At 40.2% G+C, this 20,287-nt stretch overlaps 1 protein-coding gene across 3 annotated transcripts in view; it reads right to left on the bottom strand.

Annotated features, from left to right (window-relative positions):
• Nucleotides 1-3,374: 3,374 nt before the first annotated feature.
• Nucleotides 3,375-20,287, bottom strand: part of lrrc28 (leucine rich repeat containing 28) — a 40,243-nt gene continuing 23,330 nt past the window's right edge. For 2 of the 3 annotated variants that reach the window (XM_066701953.1, XM_066701954.1), the window contains exons 7-11: nucleotides 13,916-14,018; nucleotides 13,053-13,228; nucleotides 12,083-12,139; nucleotides 6,409-6,568; nucleotides 3,375-4,109 (exon numbers count right to left, since the gene is read on the bottom strand). In XM_066701953.1, the coding sequence (XP_066558050.1) occupies nucleotides 4,040-4,109; nucleotides 6,409-6,568; nucleotides 12,083-12,139; nucleotides 13,053-13,228; nucleotides 13,916-14,018 (566 nt within the window). In that variant the 3' untranslated portion in view covers nucleotides 3,375-4,039. The remainder of the gene's footprint in view (nucleotides 4,110-6,408; nucleotides 6,569-12,082; nucleotides 12,140-13,052; nucleotides 13,229-13,915; nucleotides 14,019-20,287) is intronic. The other variant, XM_066701955.1, reaches the window with a different exon arrangement.

Here is a 20,287-nt window from a genome sequence, read left to right as displayed (position 1 = left end):
GCTGGATGGACAGGTGAAGGAAGGCAGGGGATGAATGGGAAGATAAACAGGTGGATTTGTAATAAGCGGAGAGAATGCCGGGGTGAGGCAATAAATGAAGACACTGCAGAGGGATTAGGGAACATGGCCTTCCTAAATGAGATATCCGGACAAAAGACAGCAAGATGAATTTTGCCCATTAGCACACTCATCATCACTGGAACGCTTGCCCTGAAAGGACGCGGCCTCCCCCCGTTCCTCAGAGATCAACTCGTGGGAAGCCATTTAAAGAGCATATGCTGCATCTACCACTAATTTGTCTTTCAATTCTAAACCAAAGATTTTTTTGGTTGATTTAAATGTGTGTTTTGGGCAAAGCGGATAATTGTAGATAACATGTATATTATTGTAAAAAATGGGACTTCCCTATTTTCTCTCCCTGTCCTTTAAAAGTAGCAGTTTTATCTCAGTGTTGCGATCTCAGCCCATTTTACGCTTCACCAATCAAGCTGAGAAAAATAACACAAATCCCAGAAAATATTAAACCAAACAGCGGGGCACCTTTTATATTGATGCTTTGGTTTCTTTGGGCGCCGTTGATTGTATTTGCTAGTCCTTCAATTAGTTTTTCAGAGAGCTGAGGGAATCAGTGTACAGTTGACAGCTGTGCCACACTGGATGCGAGATTCAGGCAGTGTGATTGGGCAAGACAGAAGACTTAGCCCTGGAGGTCTGGCATATGTGATGCCAACAGTATTTGTAAGCCCATATCAGTTCTTTTAAGCTACAGGCATTCAACAGAGACACAGAGGACCCACCACCCCATACCAGCCCCCTCCTCTATCAGCAGCGGACCATCAGAGAGCCTTGAGAAGGTAAATCATATTTCGATTAAATGCCCCTCACATCACATTCTCACCATTACTCACCCAGAGAGATCACAGAGGCCCAAGACACTGAGGCCCCCTGCATACACACGCGCACACATGCTCACACACTGCCCAAGCACAGAGCACCTGACACCTATCCCTGGACCCCAAGGAATGAACCTGACTCATATAACACTGACACAACAGACCCCGTTTCATATAACGCTCTTCCACACAGGTGTTTCTAAAAAACACCTTTATTTTCCCTCAGCAAAACATACCACAGTTCATTTGCATGGCAATTTGGCAAGTTTTGCCATGGTTCTCGTTTTTGTTCATGTCATGACATTACTGCGATTTCACTTTTCCTATACATTACTTTGGTCTGACCATTTAGCTTTTTATGAGTAGGTTGATTTTTCTTTTTGTGTTCCTTCTTTTTGTCTTTAATGAACAGAAACAAAAGCAGCCACTGACAGGGCTCCGGCGCAGATCCAGCTCTCGGTGCAGAGGTGCAAGAAGAGCTCTTTGCAGAAGTGAAAGTGTGGCCATACTGCACAGGGAAGGACCTGATTGGATTATCCCGGGTGCTATATGTGGAGCTGGCAAGCTCTTCATGCTCACCTCAGAGATTTGAAAAAGAACAGAAAAATTTAAATCACCTAGCGAGTATAGACAGTCAGTGAATAATTCCCTCCGTCAAAAAGGCTTGCTTGTTTTAAGTGATGAATACTGCAACTGTAGCCTACCTGTATAATGATACAGTAAATAAAATAAATAAATAAATAAATAAAACAGTTTGGGATGATCTTTTTTCCTCAAGGAGCTGTTTTCAAACCCACAGGTACATTCTGATGAATAGGTGAGATTCAAAAGTAAGGAATTAGTCCAGCAATTGGGAATTAGTTAGGGATGACATAGAAGGTCCAAGAAAAAAACAGGCCCAAAAAAGGAAAATAATCAAACAAAAAAAGGCAGAATTTAACCAGACCTGTGCTGATTAAGGCCCATAGTCCACACATTACAAAGCACACGAACAAGCCTAACAAACTATATACTACTGCGCTCTGGCCCACCTTTCCTCCCTGTTGGACTGAAAGCCCTATCTGTATGCAGATGCTGTAAGAAAACTCCCAGGTCTGGATGTCTCAATCTCTGAGCAGCCTGGCACTCAACATCCCTGTCTTGATGATATTTACCAACTGTAATGACTTGTATTTTTTTGTCTGTGTGTTTGATTCCTCCTCCTTTGACAAAAGGCCTTTCTACACCAAGTCTGGGCCTTGCTGGTTTCATGGCTGGGAACCACATGCTCCAGGCATGTGTTCCCGATCGCTGGCGCACTGTCTCCCTTCACTCCTTCTCTCCCCTGCTGGAGCGCAGTGCAGTTTTGATGTGGTTGGGAGAGCAGTGGTAAATCAGGGAGAATCCAGACATCTGCCCAGGCAGCACTTTCCTTTCACCCGAATTCTGGGAGCACATTCATTACAGGGTGAATCATGGCCAAGATGACTACACCCTGCCTCCAACAACATCTCGGCTCTTCTGTATCATTGCTGTAAGACAAACAACTCCAGGGCAATGAAAATCCAGCGGTACACTTCAGAGGGGAAGGTTGGTGACTGTTGAGCAGAACCTGTGCATGCTTAATGGTGGGTAACTGTCCCCTCTGTTCTCAGTCTAAGTAATCTCAGTCTGATATCCAGCACTAGATATGGACTTTGAAGTGATGTAGTGAAGGTAACTTATTTCTTTGAGGTACATTTTAGCAAGTAATCTGTGAGAACCTCAAATCAAAGTATACATTCACAGGTTTGAAATAAATATATATGGACTACAGGTCAAAGCAAGATCAATACAAAAACAATGCACACAGCTTATATACATATATACACACAGACAATAATATAATCTATAAGCAGGTTTAACATGCATGCTGAATGGTATTACATTACTTTGATGTAGAATGAAGTATAACTAATATCGTCGAGACATCTTCCAGTTATAAGTTATCTTAAAATAAATGTAGGCCTACACATAATTCTACTTAGGCTATTGATGTTTTATAAAAATGTTTAGTTAGTTTCTGTTCATTTCCATTCTCTTAACCTTTTAACTGCCATGTGAATAGAACTCTACTGCCCCCTGCTTTGCCATCACAGTATGGTACAGAACAGTACACAATATTTAGTACACAAAAGAAGTGTCATGTCATTGCTTATGGAGAGACTGCCGAAACAGCACAGGCAGTGGTGGTTCTCCTTACAAGTTTGAATTCCTGTTCCAGGCGACTGTCAGCTGTTTTCACTACACGTCTCAACCCAAAGAAATGCTGAACACATTACTTACCCTGAAAAAGATTGTACTTACTTATCATGTTCCTCTGCAGTGAAAGATAGTTTCAAATGCTTTGTGACTGTTCATCAATTAATTGAGTATATTTTTCAAGATTTTTCAACACATACAAACATTTGGAACTTTTAAGCACCTTATGTGTTAATGTATGAAAACTTTCAAGACAAAACATAACAATTTACTACTTTATTGAAGAGTAATTGCAATGTACTATAGAGTAACACAGAAAAGCATAGTTAAGATGTAGGGGACTGGGGGGTGAGAAAAACATTTTTCATTATAAAAATGCTCATTATTTACAAATCTTTACTGCATTTTTTTTGGATGGAGAGAAAAAAATGTCAGGTAGAAAAATACTTTAGCTTATTTTCTTTAGAACGGGAAGGATGAAAATCACAGTGCCAACAAGACGACAAGCACAACTGAGGATGATCCAGATGCCAGTGTCTGTGAATCATGAGAGCTTGAGTGTTTGATTAGAGTCAAATCGGTGGTTCATGTGGAGTTGGAGGCTGTAGAAATCCACTTTCCACATCTAGGCTTTACAAGCATTCTGCATTGAGTCTATACCCCCCCACCACCTTTAAAAATAAAGAGATCTCACATACATGAGAATGATATTGCTCTTAAAGGAGGGAGGCTGGTATATTGTTTTATGTTCAGGATAAACTGTAAAAAGTGCAAACAAAAAAAGAACACCAGAGAGGTTGCTTTTAAAACCCTGACCAGACCTGCTTGTACCTGCTCTGCTCTGAAAAGCTACAAGGGAGGGATTGGAGTCCATTACAGTAGGATTCTTTTTGCCATCTTCCAGTGAGAAAGAAAGGCCCTTGAAATCAGCTCTGCAGGTCAAACATGCTGAGGCACTGGCTGGAGCAGCAGTATGCAACGAAGCTCACTGTTGTCCTGTAACAGAGTAAAGGAAAAAATAAATAAAAATGAAGCAACACAAACACAAACCACAAGAAAAGTAAACAAGAGGCGTGAAGTGGTGATGTTATTGGCAAGGCTGGCGGCTCACAGCGCTGGACAGCTTCCAGAATGGAGCAGCAGCTGTGGCTCCAGCTTTATATCTTAAGGTGCAGTGTAATGATCTCAGCACTTTATCTCCATCGCTCATTTTTTTTCAATTAGATAAGACTATAAATTTGCTGTCGGCTACAATCACGGTTGTCCACTCTGGCGCAGTTCAGGGTTGCTTTCTGTTTTTTTTTTCCTGCTGAGTGTCCGTGCGCATTGATTAAACTGCTGCTGATTCAAACTTTCCTGGCGGAGCTCGGGCAGAATGTGGGCTCAGCTTGGCAGGCCCTACAGTGAGCTCTATCGTGGGCCGAGGCTGTATCTCGCAGGATTTTGCGTTCATGTTATGATTAACCTATCTGTTGTGGACTGTGGAATGACAAGAAAAAAAAAGATCAGGACTTGTTAAATCAGCCCTGGGAATGTTTCAAAACCTCAAACATTTTTTCAGGGGGTGGGGAAATCAATGCCATGATTGTTCGTTGCATCCTTGCCAGGTCTCAAACCTGCCGTGCTAGACAGCCGAGAAGGGACTCCACTGTGACATAGGGTGACACATGCTCTTAATGAGATAGATCGGCTAGGGTGACCTTCGTCCCTGCACTGACACAGGCAAGAGCCTCTATTAGCGCCACACACATCCACAACAATTTTGCAAATAGCCCGCGGTGCCCCCTGTATAATAAAATGGCAGGTAAAGTTGTTGTCTCTTTTCTATTAAATTCATCTGGTGCCTTTGGCTGCCTGCCCAGGTAATCGCGGCATGGGCTGTTATTTCACAAAACCGTGTTTCATGCAGACACAGTAAGGCACTGTGCAAATTCACAGCATGAGGCGGCACACCCTACCTCTGGCAACGCAGCAGTGTCAAAGGAAATCAACAAGAGCTGCCTTCCCTTTCAATTAGCTCTCCTCTCCTCCAGACCCACTCCAATGTGCCATCACCGCACTGAGCGACAGTGGGGACACAGCAGGGGCTGGGTATCTATAAATTTGCCCCAGTCCCCAAACTGTGGCTCAAACAACTGACGGTTGAAAATGTAAATTAATAATATCATTACTGCACCATTAGGTCCTTTTACAATAAACAGACCAGAACCATATTATATACATTTATATACACACACACACACACGAGTTAATGGGCAGAACAATCAAAGTGCTTTTTTTTACGTTTTTGAGTTTTCTAATTGGTTTTAATTAAATACATACAGATGCAGTCGAAACAGTGGCAATTAATTTACAAAAATAAATACTATAAATACAATAATTTAACTATACTTGTTTATCACCAATTACTTTTCAGATTGTTCAACACTCATATTCTCACAAAAACACACACGCAATATATGTATATCATCATCAGCCCATATCAATGCACTGCTGGAATGCCTGTCAAGATGTTTCCACATGCTTCAATCTATAGCAACCCTTTTCAATCTATAAAGTTTATTATTTCATCTTCCCATCTTCCCATGTAGTGGTCATGGTGTGTATAAATATACACACACAGAGATTAAAACAAACAATTAGGTACAGTGGTGTGGGTTTTATTTCATAAGTGGGGGGGTGTCCAGCATGAGGGGGTTGTTGAGTGGATAGTGGGGGAATTGCTGCGGAGCTGTCAAGTGGGGGGAAGGGGGGTGAGTTTCACCCATACATCTTATCAATAATGAAAAGAATTAATGCGTCTTTGAAGTGGGGAGGCATGTACCACCCTTAAATTATGCCTATTGGCAAATTATTGACACTCTCTCAATATTGGGGGGACACACATACGCCTATGATTAGGTATAATTTTACTTCTACCCCTATATTTAAGTATTATATATCTTGATCATTGGTTTCGGGAAGGAAACGCACGAGACAGGTTTTGGCAAAGGAGTGTGACATATTCACAGCAACTGCAGCTGTAACATGTAGGCGAGTGACTGAACTCAGGCAGGTTCACACAAAGACATAAATACATCCAAAACAATACATATAAATATAAACAAATAAGGTGTGAAATGAGATCAGAGGTATTGCATGTATGGAGGAGGCTGAGGCGAGGGGTGGGGGGGCTGTGCTGATTAGTGTTGCAGAGCTGCAGACGAAGGCCAGGCTGTGGTGCGTGTTGTTTACTGTGTGTTACCCTCCTCCGCAGAGTCCGGAGAGGTCCCCCTGTGCCGCCCAGTGCCACTACCTGCGGTGCACTCCTGCCAGCGCCGTCTCCCTCAGAGGGAACAATTTGGGGTAGACGATGGTAAACATAGGCTGGCTGCAGCGGTGGCAGTGACCCAGGGGACACTGCAGCAGCTCCAGCAGGCTCTTGGGCAATGAGATCGGGGGCAAGAAGTCGGCGTCTGGAAAGTAGAAATCAAAACAACAACAGCAACAAACAGCACCGTTAGCTGCTGGGGAAGATTCGGAGAGGTCTCTGGCTGGCATCCTTGGCATTGAACTTTTACAACAAACAATAAATCACCAACATTGCTCAAACCAGAGACTGGCTGGGAATCAATAAGGCAGTTGCAACCTTTCTGTTAATCACTTCATTGCAGCTGGCAACGTTGATTTATTTACATTCTTAACCTGTGTGCAGTAATAATTATTATTGTGGCTGTGTGTTTATTCACAGTAGTAGGGCCAAAACGACTTTGATGAAGCCTATTGGCCTAGAAGGAATTTTCAGGGCCAGCACAGAGTTGTTTGGTTTGAAGTAAAATGACATAAAACAAAGCAATGTCAATGGTGGAAAACAAGTGCGCTGTCTTGGCTTGACTGTGAATTTATATTATTTGGAATTGAATGTGTAATTTAACGTATTATACTGATTTCAGACATAACACCTAGACAGTCAACATTGGCTTAGCTTTAATAATAAATATTCCAAGACCCAACTGCAAGGCAATTTTGCTCCTGGCAGGTTCAAAGAAAAGACTTCACGTTACTCCGCTTCTGCAGAAACCTTAGTACTCTGTTGCACTTTGAGGTTGACAAACCAGACAATAACATTAAAAGGATGCCTGGTATGTCTATTTCAAGAGTTTCAATGTGCAGGACCAATTAGCAGCAAGCCCATTTCTCCACTGATACCAGAGAGAGTTCCCTTGTGATGACTTCCATGTGGTTCACTACACAAAAGAGGTTCTTTATAGCAGCTTAAGAGAGGCAAGGCTTAGTGCCAGTAAGTGTAAAGTCCTTGTGACTCATAAAACCCACCCCACTAATACCACTGTCCCATTTGATTGGTGACATTTGCTTACATGGTAAGGAAATAGGGCATATATCTGTGCAAATATTAATGCCACATACCATAAATGGCTATAGAACACAGTTCAGAGCATACTCACAAGGAAAAAAACATAGTTCTGTTCAACATCTAATGCTTAACATCAATGTAATGCATTTTCTACACATTTTCAAGTCACCACTGTAGATAACATGATAACAAGGATAAATTTACATATTTTAGTAAATACTTATTTATAGTAATTATGAATTTGTAATAATTAGTAATTTTAAATAACATCATATGCTATTAGGCATACTCTATGTATGAAACATTTTCACTCTAAAGGACGTGTCGTAGGGTTTCAGAATCTGACTGTACTGTATAGTGAAATCTCCCACTATACTGTATAACCCATGGGTAACCAATATTGGCAAAAATATATTATTTTAAGTATTAAATTCTCACATTTTTCAGTATTTCCATCCTGAAATGTAATGGAATGTAATAGCGTCGATAAAATATAACAGTGACAGTGTTTAAAATCATTTTTAAATTGTAAATGTGCATGTACAATTTATCATGTCATCAGGAGGTCCCAGAGCTGTGCTTAGAGGTCCCGGAATGTGGACAGTCTTAAATTGAGATTTTGCTCAAATAAAGCCCTGGTTGAGAGGTATAACTGGTGGTGATTTCAAAGTCAAACTGAGTGCCAGTAAGGAGTGCTTGCTGCTATATAGTTATCAGCACTTTTGACCCCATATAAGATCACTCCATTGTTGTGGTAAGACAGACACATGGAAAGATATTTTTATACCTTGGCATATAAAAGATCCTCCACTCTGCCAAAATCACACTCCTACTCATCTGGGCCACATGCACACTATAAAACCAGCAGACTCCTGTGCAATAAAAAAACACCTTTTATGTTCTTTGGCTATTCAGCAATGGCAATTTGATATTCAGATCTTAAGGCACTAGTTTCTATAGCTTCTATTGCTTGATGTGTTGAAAAATTGAAAATATGAATTCTAATAGTACATCCAAGCCTCAAATGCTTTCAACGTAAACACAAAACATCCACTTAGGTTTTTAATTGTAGAATGTTCAGTTACATAATTACAATTCCTGATTGTTTGTCTGTTTGCAGTTTGTCTTCAGCTAAGTGCAGGATGGGATTTCTTTTTTCACATCTGTTTAGCAGAAGGGACACTGACTTCATGTCTTATTCAAGGAATTTTATGCTCCTAGACACAGACAACCTTAATTTGTGTTGCATGCTTCCATGTATTTGTATTCTGATATTTCACACATTTAAAAAACATTTTTTTTGGGGGGTGGGGGTAGAAGACACCTTGTAAACCCAGTATGAAACAAGGACATACACATTACTTAAGAAAGACTTGTGGCTTCGTGGTCTGCCTTCCTGAACTTTTCATATCAATTGCTTGGCTGTATGCAAACTTGCAGACTTCCTTTGTGGTCTGATAGTGGGGTTATTATTTCAGTCACATTTCAGGACTAACATTTCTTGATTTTTGCACTTAATTCTTCCTTATGACTTACGGCAGCTGACTTCTGTTCAAAGCAAAGAGAAATGTATAAACATTTGGTTTATTAAAAAGCTCTTTATCAAAGTCATCATGTGACTTAAGTTAAAAGTCATGCTGTTCAGAAAGAGACACTTGTTTTTCTAGGCTGAGTTTAGGGCAACAATGTCAATGGCTTAAGACCATATCTGGATATTTATGGGTTTCATTTGGAAGCCCAACTTCAAAGCCATGCATGCAACACTTGGCAAAAATCAAGCTGTACAGTAAGCTTTGCAGGGACCTATTAATTAATGTTCTATATAAATGAATCAAGGGGAAGGAGTCTACATCTGTGGTGTACGCTGCCAGGAAGCAAATCCAATGGATGTTGTACTCCTAAAACGTGTAACGTGCTAATTCCATGGCAATTTCACACTTTTACCTTGGTTTACCTCAACATTTTGTTTTCATTTACAGCACTTTTCTACGTCTTTCCCATGCCTTATTGTGAATGACTATGAACTTGACTACATTAGTGATGGTTTTAGCAGAGCAGTGAGCATAATAAGGAGAATACTGCACTGCACTTATAATCATTAACCATGACGAATCACATTATTGTTCTTCAACAATTAATATACCATGGGCAACAAGGGTAAAAGTGCAAACCATGCAGGGAAAAATTCACCATGGGCTGAGGCAAAGAATGGTATGTAAAGACTGAGAAACACTGCGGATCCTGTGCATCTCTGCTCCTGAAGGACCACATAAGGTTCCTTTCACTTGAACTCTGAACTGCCTACTTCAATCATTAATTATTGGTTTAAGAGTACCCATGAAACAACTGTTCCTAGTCCTTAATATGCTGAGGTTTCAGAGACACCTATAAGCCTGGTGGAATGCAGCCATTCAGGACTGGAGTTGGGCCACCCTGGACACTGCACTTTTTCCTGAAAGAGCAAGAAGCAGGTTGTGAAACATGTAGCATTGCTAAGAGCTCCTAGAGACTTCAGGCAGACCACAGCCTCAAGAAGACCAAACCCAGGCTGAGATCTTGAAAATAGCTGACTTTCCTAACTTGTTAGAAATACAGGCCAGGTCGCAGAAAATGAAAATATTATTCAAGTTATTAAAGAGCAGGAAAAGATCCACCCTTCATTTATAAGACTGTCTATCGATAAGGTATGTTATGAATAAGTCATTATAAATAAATCCCAATGATGCAAGATAATACCATTTAAATCTCACTTTTGCAAGGCTTCATTTAGGTTGCCATTTGTGTTCTATTGTGATGTAACTAGATCTCGACCGATACAGTTTTTTTGGGTCCAATACCGATAATTGGGAAGCTAAATTTCCCGATTACCGATATATCTGTCAATATTTACTTTTTTGTTAGCATGCAAAACAGACATTTTCTAGCATGGATCCCTCAAATCTCTCCCTGTGAGAGAGAAATTGTCAAATATGCACTGAAGGCAGGATTTTTATATTTTTACATTTTACATAATTAACTTAACATTAATTTTCATGATAAATAACAATCACAAATCAAATTTAATAAATTAAATACATTAGAATAAGGGAGAATAAAGGAAAAATATAAAAATATCCATGTTCTATACATTAGAACAATGGACATGGTATATGAGCAATTTCACACACAAATAAAAAAATGTGCATGTACTATACATTAGAGCAAATAAGAAGATAGTGTTACATGCTGGTCTAGTTTATATTTGCATTTTACATGTGTCAAGTCCTGCTCAGTGCTCAATACTGCTGATACAACAGTTGCAGAATATTATAGCGCAGGCAGCACAGCACTGATTCATTTGCTTTTAAAAATGTATTTAAAAATGCCCTCAAAAATGTAACTTATTTAATACGTATGTTAAACTATTGCAAAAAAAAACACAGCAAAAACATGATGTAGTTTCTGTTTTATCCAACATTGTCTGAGAACTGTGTTTTTCACTAATTTTCTTTAGATGTTTTACTGTGATCTGAGCTTGTTTGTTTACACGTCTGCAATAAAAGAATGCAACTGATTGGCAATGATGTTCAGATATCCTGTGGCAACGTTGCTCCACTTTTATCAAGAGGCCCAATTGTGGCATGAAAAACACCCCACAACATCACACCACCACCAGCAGCCTGCAATGTTGACATGCAGCACATGATGGATGCGTGTACTCATGATACACATGGGAAACTGTTGAGTGTGAAAAAACCCACAACGTTGCAGTTCTTGACACACTCAAACAGGCGCACTTGGCACCTACTACCATACCTCATTCAAAGGCACTCAAATCTCTTGCTTTGCCCATTTACCCTGTGAATGGCACACATACATAATCCATGTCTCAATTGTACCAAGGCTTAATAGTACATCTTTAACATGTCTTCTCCCCTTCATCTACTCTGATTGAAGTGGATTTAACAGGTTACATCAACAAGGGATCATAGCTTTCACCTGGATTCACCTCGTCCATCTCTTTAATGGAAAGAGCAGGTGTTCCTAATGTTTTGTACACTCAGTGTACACTCACCTGAAGGATTATTAGGAACACCTGTTCAATTTCTCATTAATGCAATTAGCTAACCAACCAATCACATGGCAGTTGCTTCAATGCATTTAGGGGTGTGGTCCTGGTCAAGACAATCTCCTGAACTCCAAACTGAATGTCTGAATGGGAAAGAAAGGTGATTTAAGCAATTTTGAGCGTGGCATGGTTGTTGGTGCCAGACGGGCCGGTCTGAGTATTTCACAATCTGCTCAGTTACTGGGATTTTCACGCACAACCATTTCTAGGGTTTACATAGAATGGTGTGAAAAGGGAAAAACATCCAGTATGCGGCAGTCCTGTGGGCGAAAATGCCTTGTTGATGCTAGAGGTCAGAGGGGAATGGGCCGACTGATTCAAGCTAATAGAAGAGCAACTTTGACTGAAGTAACCACTCGTTACAACCGAGGTATGCAGCAAAGCATTTGTGAAGCCACAACACGTACAACCTTGAGGCGGATGGGCTACAACAGCAGAAGACCCCACCGGGTACCACTCATCTCCACTACAAATAGGAAAAAGAGGCTACAATTTGCACAAGCTCACCAAAATTGGACAGTTGAAGACTGGAAAAATGTTGCCTGGTCTGATGAGTCTTGATTTCTGTTGAGACATTCAGATGGTAGAGTCAGAATTTGGCTTAAACAGAATGAGAACATGGATCCATCATGCCTTGTTACCACTGTGCAGGCTGGTGGTGGTGGTGTAATGGTGTGGGGGATGTTTTCTTGGCACACTTTAGGCCCCTTAGTGCCAATTGGGCATCGTTTAAATGCCACGGCCTACCTGAGCATTGTTTCTGACCATGTCCATCCCTTTATGACCACCATGTACCCATCCTCTGATGGCTACTTCCAGCAGGATAATGCACCATGTCACAAAGGTCGAATCATTTCAAATTGGTTTCTTGAACATGACAATGAGTTCACTGTACTAAACTGGCCCCCACAGTCACCAGATCTCAACCCAATAGAGCATCTTTGGGATGTGGTGGAACGGGAGCTTCGTGCCCTGGATGTGCATCCCACAAATCTCCATCAACTGCAAGATGCTATCCTATCAATATGGGCCAACATTTCTAAAGAATGCTTTCAGCACCTTGTTGAATCAATGCCACGTAGAATTAAGGCAGTTCTGAAGGCGAAAGGGGGTCAAACACAGTATTAGTATGGTGTTCCTAATAATCCTTTAGGTGAGTGTATATTGTTTTGTTATAAATGTGGATGCATATTGGCCTAAACTATATATTAAAAAAAATCTGACAACCTGCGTATCACAATTTACAAACTCATACTTTACTGTGTTTTTATGTATCAGTAGTAGTAAGAGGTTTTTGACAATAAATTAAACAGCGATCGGATACATACATGTAATTTGTGTTTTACCGGGAGGTCAAAGTTTTGATTTGCGCTAGATCAGAATTTACCATCCAGCAATGTTTGTGGTAGGAACTGATTCAGTATAAGGCTGGCCTTTTCCATTAAACAGTGTTTTAACTAGGAGGGCTGTGACTCACCCTTCATGGGGGCTCTGTACATGTTGTGCAGGACTCTCATTGCCAGCTCCTGCAGGGGCAGCACACGATCTGCCTCTAAGCCAATGGCCTTCACCTCCGCGGGCAGTGGGATGGTCATCTCTCCCGAGTCCACGGAGAGCAGCCTCACATCAGACACGTGCACAGCCAGGCCACACCTGCACAGGAGCACAGCCAGGGCAAACGGTGTTTAACAGTGCACACATGGACAGTTGCACAGAAAAAGCAGGCAGGATTGGAGGCCCTTCCAGTGACTGCTACTTAAGGGATATAAGATGAAAATAGAGAGAGAATACAGAAAATGCTGTGAATTATCATTGTTTACAACTCTCTAAACACTGATCTTGTTCAACATCTAGATTCACTTGCTTATCAATTTAGTAATTAAGTTAGGCTGAAACACTCATTATAATCTGTTAACTTCTAATATCCATAGAATTGTTAAGTCTTTAGAACACATTTTGCTCTTTACATTGTGACTGTATAATTGTGTTTTGAAGGAACTATAGCAAAAGACTAAATAATTACAGCATTACAAGTGACAATAAAAATTGATGATTTTGTGAAAGGAATATATTAATACTGCTTTAGTTTACAAACAGTTTTTACTTTGATTTTAATCAAACACACTAATAAATACATCCATCAAAATCAGAAATTTTAATCTAATCTTATCTGCCACTGGGGCCTGATAACAAGAGTACAGGAGCTGTCTGGATGGCGCGTGTTTAATGTGCTTTCTCCCTGCAGTGCAGAGTGCTGTCAGTCTGTTGAGCAGCCAAGTGATTAATACAGAAGCACAGATACACACAAAAAAGATAGAGAAGGTGACAGCATGTCCTTACCCGCTGCAGCCAATCACCTTGTTGTACAGGTAGGATGGGAGGCCCTTCAGGTGAATGTTATTGTCAACAAAGACAAACTGCAGCTCCCGAGACCGCCCTAGATCTGACAGAAACATCCACACGATCAATCATTTAGTCCGGATGAGTGAGCAAGTCTGTACTGCTGCAGGCTGCATGAAACGAGATATTGCTTTATTTTATTATTATTTGTAATTGCCAATTATTTTTTCTTGAATACCCTCCCAATTTGTAACAGCCACTTGTAAATCAGCTTGGGTCACCGCTGCAACCCTGGTGCTTGGGACTGGAGGGATGTAGGCAGCTAGGCCACACATGCACCTCCTGTGAAACTGAGCCATTTTCTTCTATTCATATTACAAGTCCACAGCACAAACAGCAGGTGTAGACCGTGGTGAGGAGGACTATGCATCCTGCAACAGTGCAGAGCTTGCATTGGCCTGGTGTATTAACCATCTGAGAAAACCGTGCTTATTGCCCCACAGGGAATCCTGGCCACAGTAAAGTATGACCTGTACTCTGAGTGGAGTGTTTGAGTCACTAAGCAGCCCAATTAATTTGTACCGATAATGAGGCATCACATGATGGCCTAAGAATTGAAGGTTAAAGACTTAATCTAAAGAAAAGGTAATTTTTTTTTATATTTTATAAAGTGTTCATATTTTTAACAGTTAATTATTAACTATTAACATGTTTTAAATTGTTATTTTTAATGCTACATCTCACAGGATACCACAAGTTATTGTAAGAAGAAAACAAATGCATTATGCATCATCAATGTACATATGAGTGAAAGCAAAAAGTTAATTACAAACAAGAAAACAGATTAACCTCACTGGAGTTTTTTTTATCCCCAAGCAGATATCAAAATAGTAAGTCTACACATCTGAAGTGGCATTTTAAAGAGTTCCTTGAAATACAGTTTCAGTTTGAAACAATGGGCCTGATTAAATCACAACTTTGACCCACCGGCTAATACAAAACTACAAACCTGTATATTATAGTGGTTAAATTTATGATTAGAAGAAAGTGGCATCTACAGTGCCTTGAGAAAGTATTCACCCCCCTTTGCATTTTTCCTATTTTGTAGATTTGGGGGGTTTATATCATTTGATTTACACAACATGCCTACCACTTTGAAGATGCAAAATATTTTTTATTGTGAAACAAACAAGAAATATGAAAAACAAACAGAAAACATGAGCATGCATAACTATTCACCCCCCCAAAGTCAATACTTTGTAGAGCCACCTTTTGCAGCAATTACAGTTGCAGGTCTCTTGGGGTACATCTCTATAAGCTTGGCACATGTAGCCACTGGGATTTTTGCCCATTCTTCAAGGCAAAACTGCTCCAGCTCCTTCAAGTTGGATGGGTTCCGCTGGTGTACAGCAATCTTTAAGTCATACCACAGATTCTCAATTGGATTGAGGTCTGAGCTTTGACTAGGCCATTACAAGACATTTAAATGTTTCCCCTTTAACCAGCCGAGTGTTGCTTTAGCAGTATGCTTAGGGTCATTGTCCTGCTGGAAGGTGAACCTCCGTCCCAGTCTCAAATCTCTGGAAGACTGAAACAAGACAAGAATTTTCCTGTATTTAGCACCATCTATCATTCTTTAAATTCTGACCAGTTTCCCATTCCCTGCCAATGAAACACATGGATGGTGTTCTCAGGGTGAGGAGAGGTGTTGGGTTTGCACCAGACATAGCGTTTTCCTTGATGGCCAAAAAGCTCAATTTTAGTCTCATCCTACCAGAGTACCTTCTTCCATATGTTTGGGGAGTCTCCCACATGCCTTTTGGTGAACAGCAAACATGTTTAATTATTTTTTCTTTAAGCAATGGCTTTTTTCTGGCCACTCTTCCGTAAAGCCCAGCTCTGTGGAGTGTATGGCTTAAAGTGATCCTATGGACAGATACTCCGATCTCCGCTGTGGAGCTTTGCAGCTCCTTCAGGGTTAACTTTGGTCTCTTTGTTGCCTCTCTGATTAATGCCCTCCTTGTTGTGGTGCCATATTATTTCCATTTTTTAATAATGGATTTAATGGTGCTCCGTGGTATGTTCAAAGTTTCGGATATTTTTTTATAACCCAACCCTGATCTGTACTTCTCCACAACTTTGACCCTGACATGTTTGGAGAGCTCCTTGGTCTTCATGGTGCTGCTTGCTTGGTGGTGCCCCGTGCTCAGTGGTGTTGCAGACTCTGGGGCCTTCAGAACAGGTGTATATATACTGAGATCATGTGACAGATCATTATTTAACTAATTATGTGACTTCTGAAGGTAATTGGTTGCACCAGATCTTATTTAGGGGCTTCATAGCAAAGGGTGTGAATACATATGCATGCACCACTTTTCCATTTAAAAAAAAAAAAAAATTTAGAAAGTTATTTTTCTAATTTCACTTCACCAATTTGGACTATTTTGTGTATGTCCATTACGTGAAATCCTAATAAAAATCCATTTAAATTACAGGTTGTAATGCAACAAAATAGGAAAAATGCCAAGGGGGGTGAAACTCCAGTTCAAAACAAAAACGGCCCGTTTTGTTCTAGAATTCAGGGTTGACGTTTAAAGGTGAAAATCTAGCACACGACAACAGAGGAATGAAAATAGAGATGGTCATATTGTGACTTTTCCCAAAAATACTCTGTACCTTACAGTGATATTTGAACAAATGTGCCCATATTACGTATACAAATTCAAGTCAAATCCTCTGCAAAATGTTTATGTACCACAAAATATGCAATTCTGTTTACTCCCAACTGCCATAGAGAAAGGAGTGTTCATGCAACAATAAATAATGAAAAAAGGATGAGTTTCTTCTCATTGTCCTCAAAATAAGAAAATGTTTGTGCAAGTGACAAATCAAACTTTTGCAAAAGACACGATCAGCCATTTTGACCACCAAGGACAGTCACAGAATGTTAAAGTATCTTTAAAGTATATATAACTGATACAACACTGGTGATGTGTCTGGAGCTGACTGATAGAGAATACTGGTTTCTGCACAGACACTGCTTGGTTCCCCAGAGTATGTAGTTCGACAACTGATTTCAGCTATAAGCTATTGGGTTTAACAAAGGATTTGCTATCAATGTCAATGCATGAAATTTGGAGGGAAATTTGGGAGACATTTTTAAGGCAAAGCTTGGAATCGGCTGGAGTTCATGTGGAGTAAGCAAATTGTGTGCTACAGGAAAAAGCTTTGAAAGCAATCCCAGTCATAACTAAGGTAAGGATTTGGTGCAGTTAAGCGGAGGTGGAGGCTGGCACAGCAGTACATTTTGAAGTGTAGTAAAATCCCCTTCATTAGCATGCAAAACTCATTACAATACACAAGATGTTTGGCTCACAAGGACAGGGCTCTAATGAGAGGAATTCACCCTGCAGGCTCCAGTGGCTCATCTTCAGAGAGGCTCACAGTGTGACATGGAGATAAGTGTCAAGAAGACCTGAGGAACTTGCATAGCAGCACTTGCTCATTTCCGCATGGGTGACTACCTGCGTGTCTCCTTTTATTTCATTTCTTTGATTAAGCCGTTATGCTATCCAGTCAATTACCCTGCCCTGAAAAAAAAAGATATATTTCTCAATATTGTGGTTTGCTTGTTCTATGGTTTGCTTAGCGGGGTACAAGAGCAGCCCTCTGCTAAAGCCAGACAATGTGTCGAGAGGTGTGGAGGCAATGAGACGCTGCAGGGCTAACAAAAATTACCTGGGTTATTTCAGATGCAAGGATAGAAAAGGAAAGGCCACAGCAATACAGGAGTTGTTCAGAGCTATTCATATCAAACAGTCTATAAGACTGGCACTTGAACAGCACAAAACATACCTCATAATGCACTCACACAGCAGCAGCCCTGTACAGAGACAGAGAGCCAGGAGTTTTCTAAACTGCTGTCTTCTTTCAATCTCATGTTGAAGTTCACAGTACAATCAACAGAACACAGCTGAAGACTTATCAAGGACTTTATGTCGTATACATAGGACGCATCAGCAACCCCTTACTAAGGACTTGGTGCCCCAAAGGCATTTTCCATTATGGCAAAGCAATTCTGACGGAAAGTCAACCTTTCTGATATTGGAAGACGCAATGCAAGCAATCATCTGAACTAAAGAGATGAAGTGATCTATAAAAAATAAAAAGAACTGGGGTTAAAGCAAAGGATGAGCAAGATGCCAGCAAGATGGACAATCTTTAAGCATTCTAATGCATAATTATTGTACACATGGGGAAGGACTGGGGAAGGAGTGAAACTTCAGGATTTTCTGCTCTCATGATGCTGCACATCACATCTGGCTGGGTAGATTTTATAGCCGAAGGAAGTTGTCCATCTGGGGAAGACTAACACGATGCCACAAAGGCTCTTTTCATGTGGCTACTTTCAAGAGCACTGCTGTGTCTGAAACATTTCCATTTGCCTCCTTCAGTCTCTCCAGATCAAAGACTTGCTCCGGGGAATGACCAGAAGCTACCAATCCCTAACAAACACTGATTCTGCTCCTGACATCATAGCATTAGCATATGCCATCCACATGGCTGGCACGGAACAAAACGTGCAGTGTTGTCCGCTCGCACTATTGTTTGAAGCAGGTTCAAAAGAGCCCTGTGTGGAATCAGCATGCAACGTGGAAGCAACCCATTAAAGCCCCTCAGATAAAGAATACAAAAATCTCAATGCCTGCTATTTTTTTTCTTCCCCTGCAAAAGGTTATCCATTTAGTATTTTGCAGTTGCCAGCCTTTTGACCCCTCAAATATTTTCTTAGATTACCCAGATTCGATGTCTTTTACAAAACTGCAACAGAGGACTGTCTACTGTGTTTTACATTTCTCAAGCAGCTGTTCAAATGGGATTCCAATTTAATTCAGCAACATTAAAAAAAAAAAAAAAATCCCATTTAACATAATGAATAAAACCCATGGATTTTAATGCCAATGTTGATTCTTCCTAAAAGGAATGTTTTTGTAGGACACTTAAGCAGCTGGCATAGACCTTGAACTGGAACTGAGAAGCATACCAATCATAAAAAGATTGTTAGATTATTTAAATAAGACTCGCAATCAACCCACAACTATTATAAGATTATGCCTGCAAGAGTAGTGGTTACACTTGAAATAGAAAGAATCTTAAATAATAGTGACTTTTCTGTTAGCAGATGCAGTGGATAGGAACAAGGGAAGGCACCCTTGCCAACAGCAGTGCAGTTTCAGTTCAGAAAATTTTGTACAAAACGAAAAATGGTTTTCATTTCGACTTATGATTCCTCAGTAGTTACAGCACGTGTTGGAAAGTTCATGCATGAATCATACAGCACTGAAAAATTATGCCTAAGGCCATATGTAAACAGAATATTTACAGTATATATAATCATGTGGAGATGTTCAGGAGATACCAATTTAAAGCCCTCTGGAGGAAGTGATAAGATTTTTAAAAAGCATTCCATCTCTTGTAACATTGCCTAATAAGAGGAATGGTGCAACAGTATGCGACAACAACTTGGTGTTAAACACACTGCATGAGGCTTTTATCAGTGCATCAGATTAACAAAATGCTCAGAGGCATTCTGCACACGTGTCCAGAGAAAAAGAAAAAAAAAAACATTTGAGAGAAAAAAAAAAAAAAAAAAAAAAGACTAAAAACAGCACCATACACGTTGCATTAATTTTGTTCAAAGACTATAAATACCACCATTACAGGATTATTCTCATTTCTACCCAAAGGCAGATTCTACTTCTTAAATTCATGATTGGACCCACTTACTGACTCATGGGTAAAAGCAGACGGGGAAGTGCATACTTCTATATCTTTACTTTACGGTTCTGAGGGCTTTAGAAAGATAAGCAGGATGGACAATCTAAAATTGTATGTGATCAATGAAGTCGAGATTATACAGCTCCACGAACAAATAAACCCAAACAGCTACATTCAAAATCATCTGTAATTTGCAATTTCTAGGATCCTTTCACGTAGTTCCAAAACCGTCTGTCTTTTTCTGAGCGAATTGGTGAGATATTGTTTTTTCCACCAACTTGATCCTCTTATTGTTTCCCCTGCACGTCGGTGAGTTATGATCACGTTCCCCAACGATTTTCCATTTTGATAGGTGGAAAATTAGCTCCAAATGTTTGGCAGGATATCAACACAAAAAAACCTATGGAGTGAAGCTGTTCAATGGGCTTTGATCTTAATTCTCCTTTCAAAAAGGCTTCCTTCGATGAGATTCATTTTGACAAAAAAAAAAAAAAGAAAGAAAAGAAAACATAAAAAAAATCCCAACATCTGTCTTATTTAAATTTCTGGAAGAAAATGAAATAAACAAGGATGCCAATAGATCTGCTCAAGCCT

Source organism: Amia ocellicauda, chromosome 4, assembly GCF_036373705.1.
Source record: "Amia ocellicauda isolate fAmiCal2 chromosome 4, fAmiCal2.hap1, whole genome shotgun sequence".
Taxonomy (NCBI): domain Eukaryota; kingdom Metazoa; phylum Chordata; class Actinopteri; order Amiiformes; family Amiidae; genus Amia; species Amia ocellicauda.
Note: the sequence above shows the minus strand (reverse complement) of the source record. Positions and strands in the feature narration are given on the sequence as shown.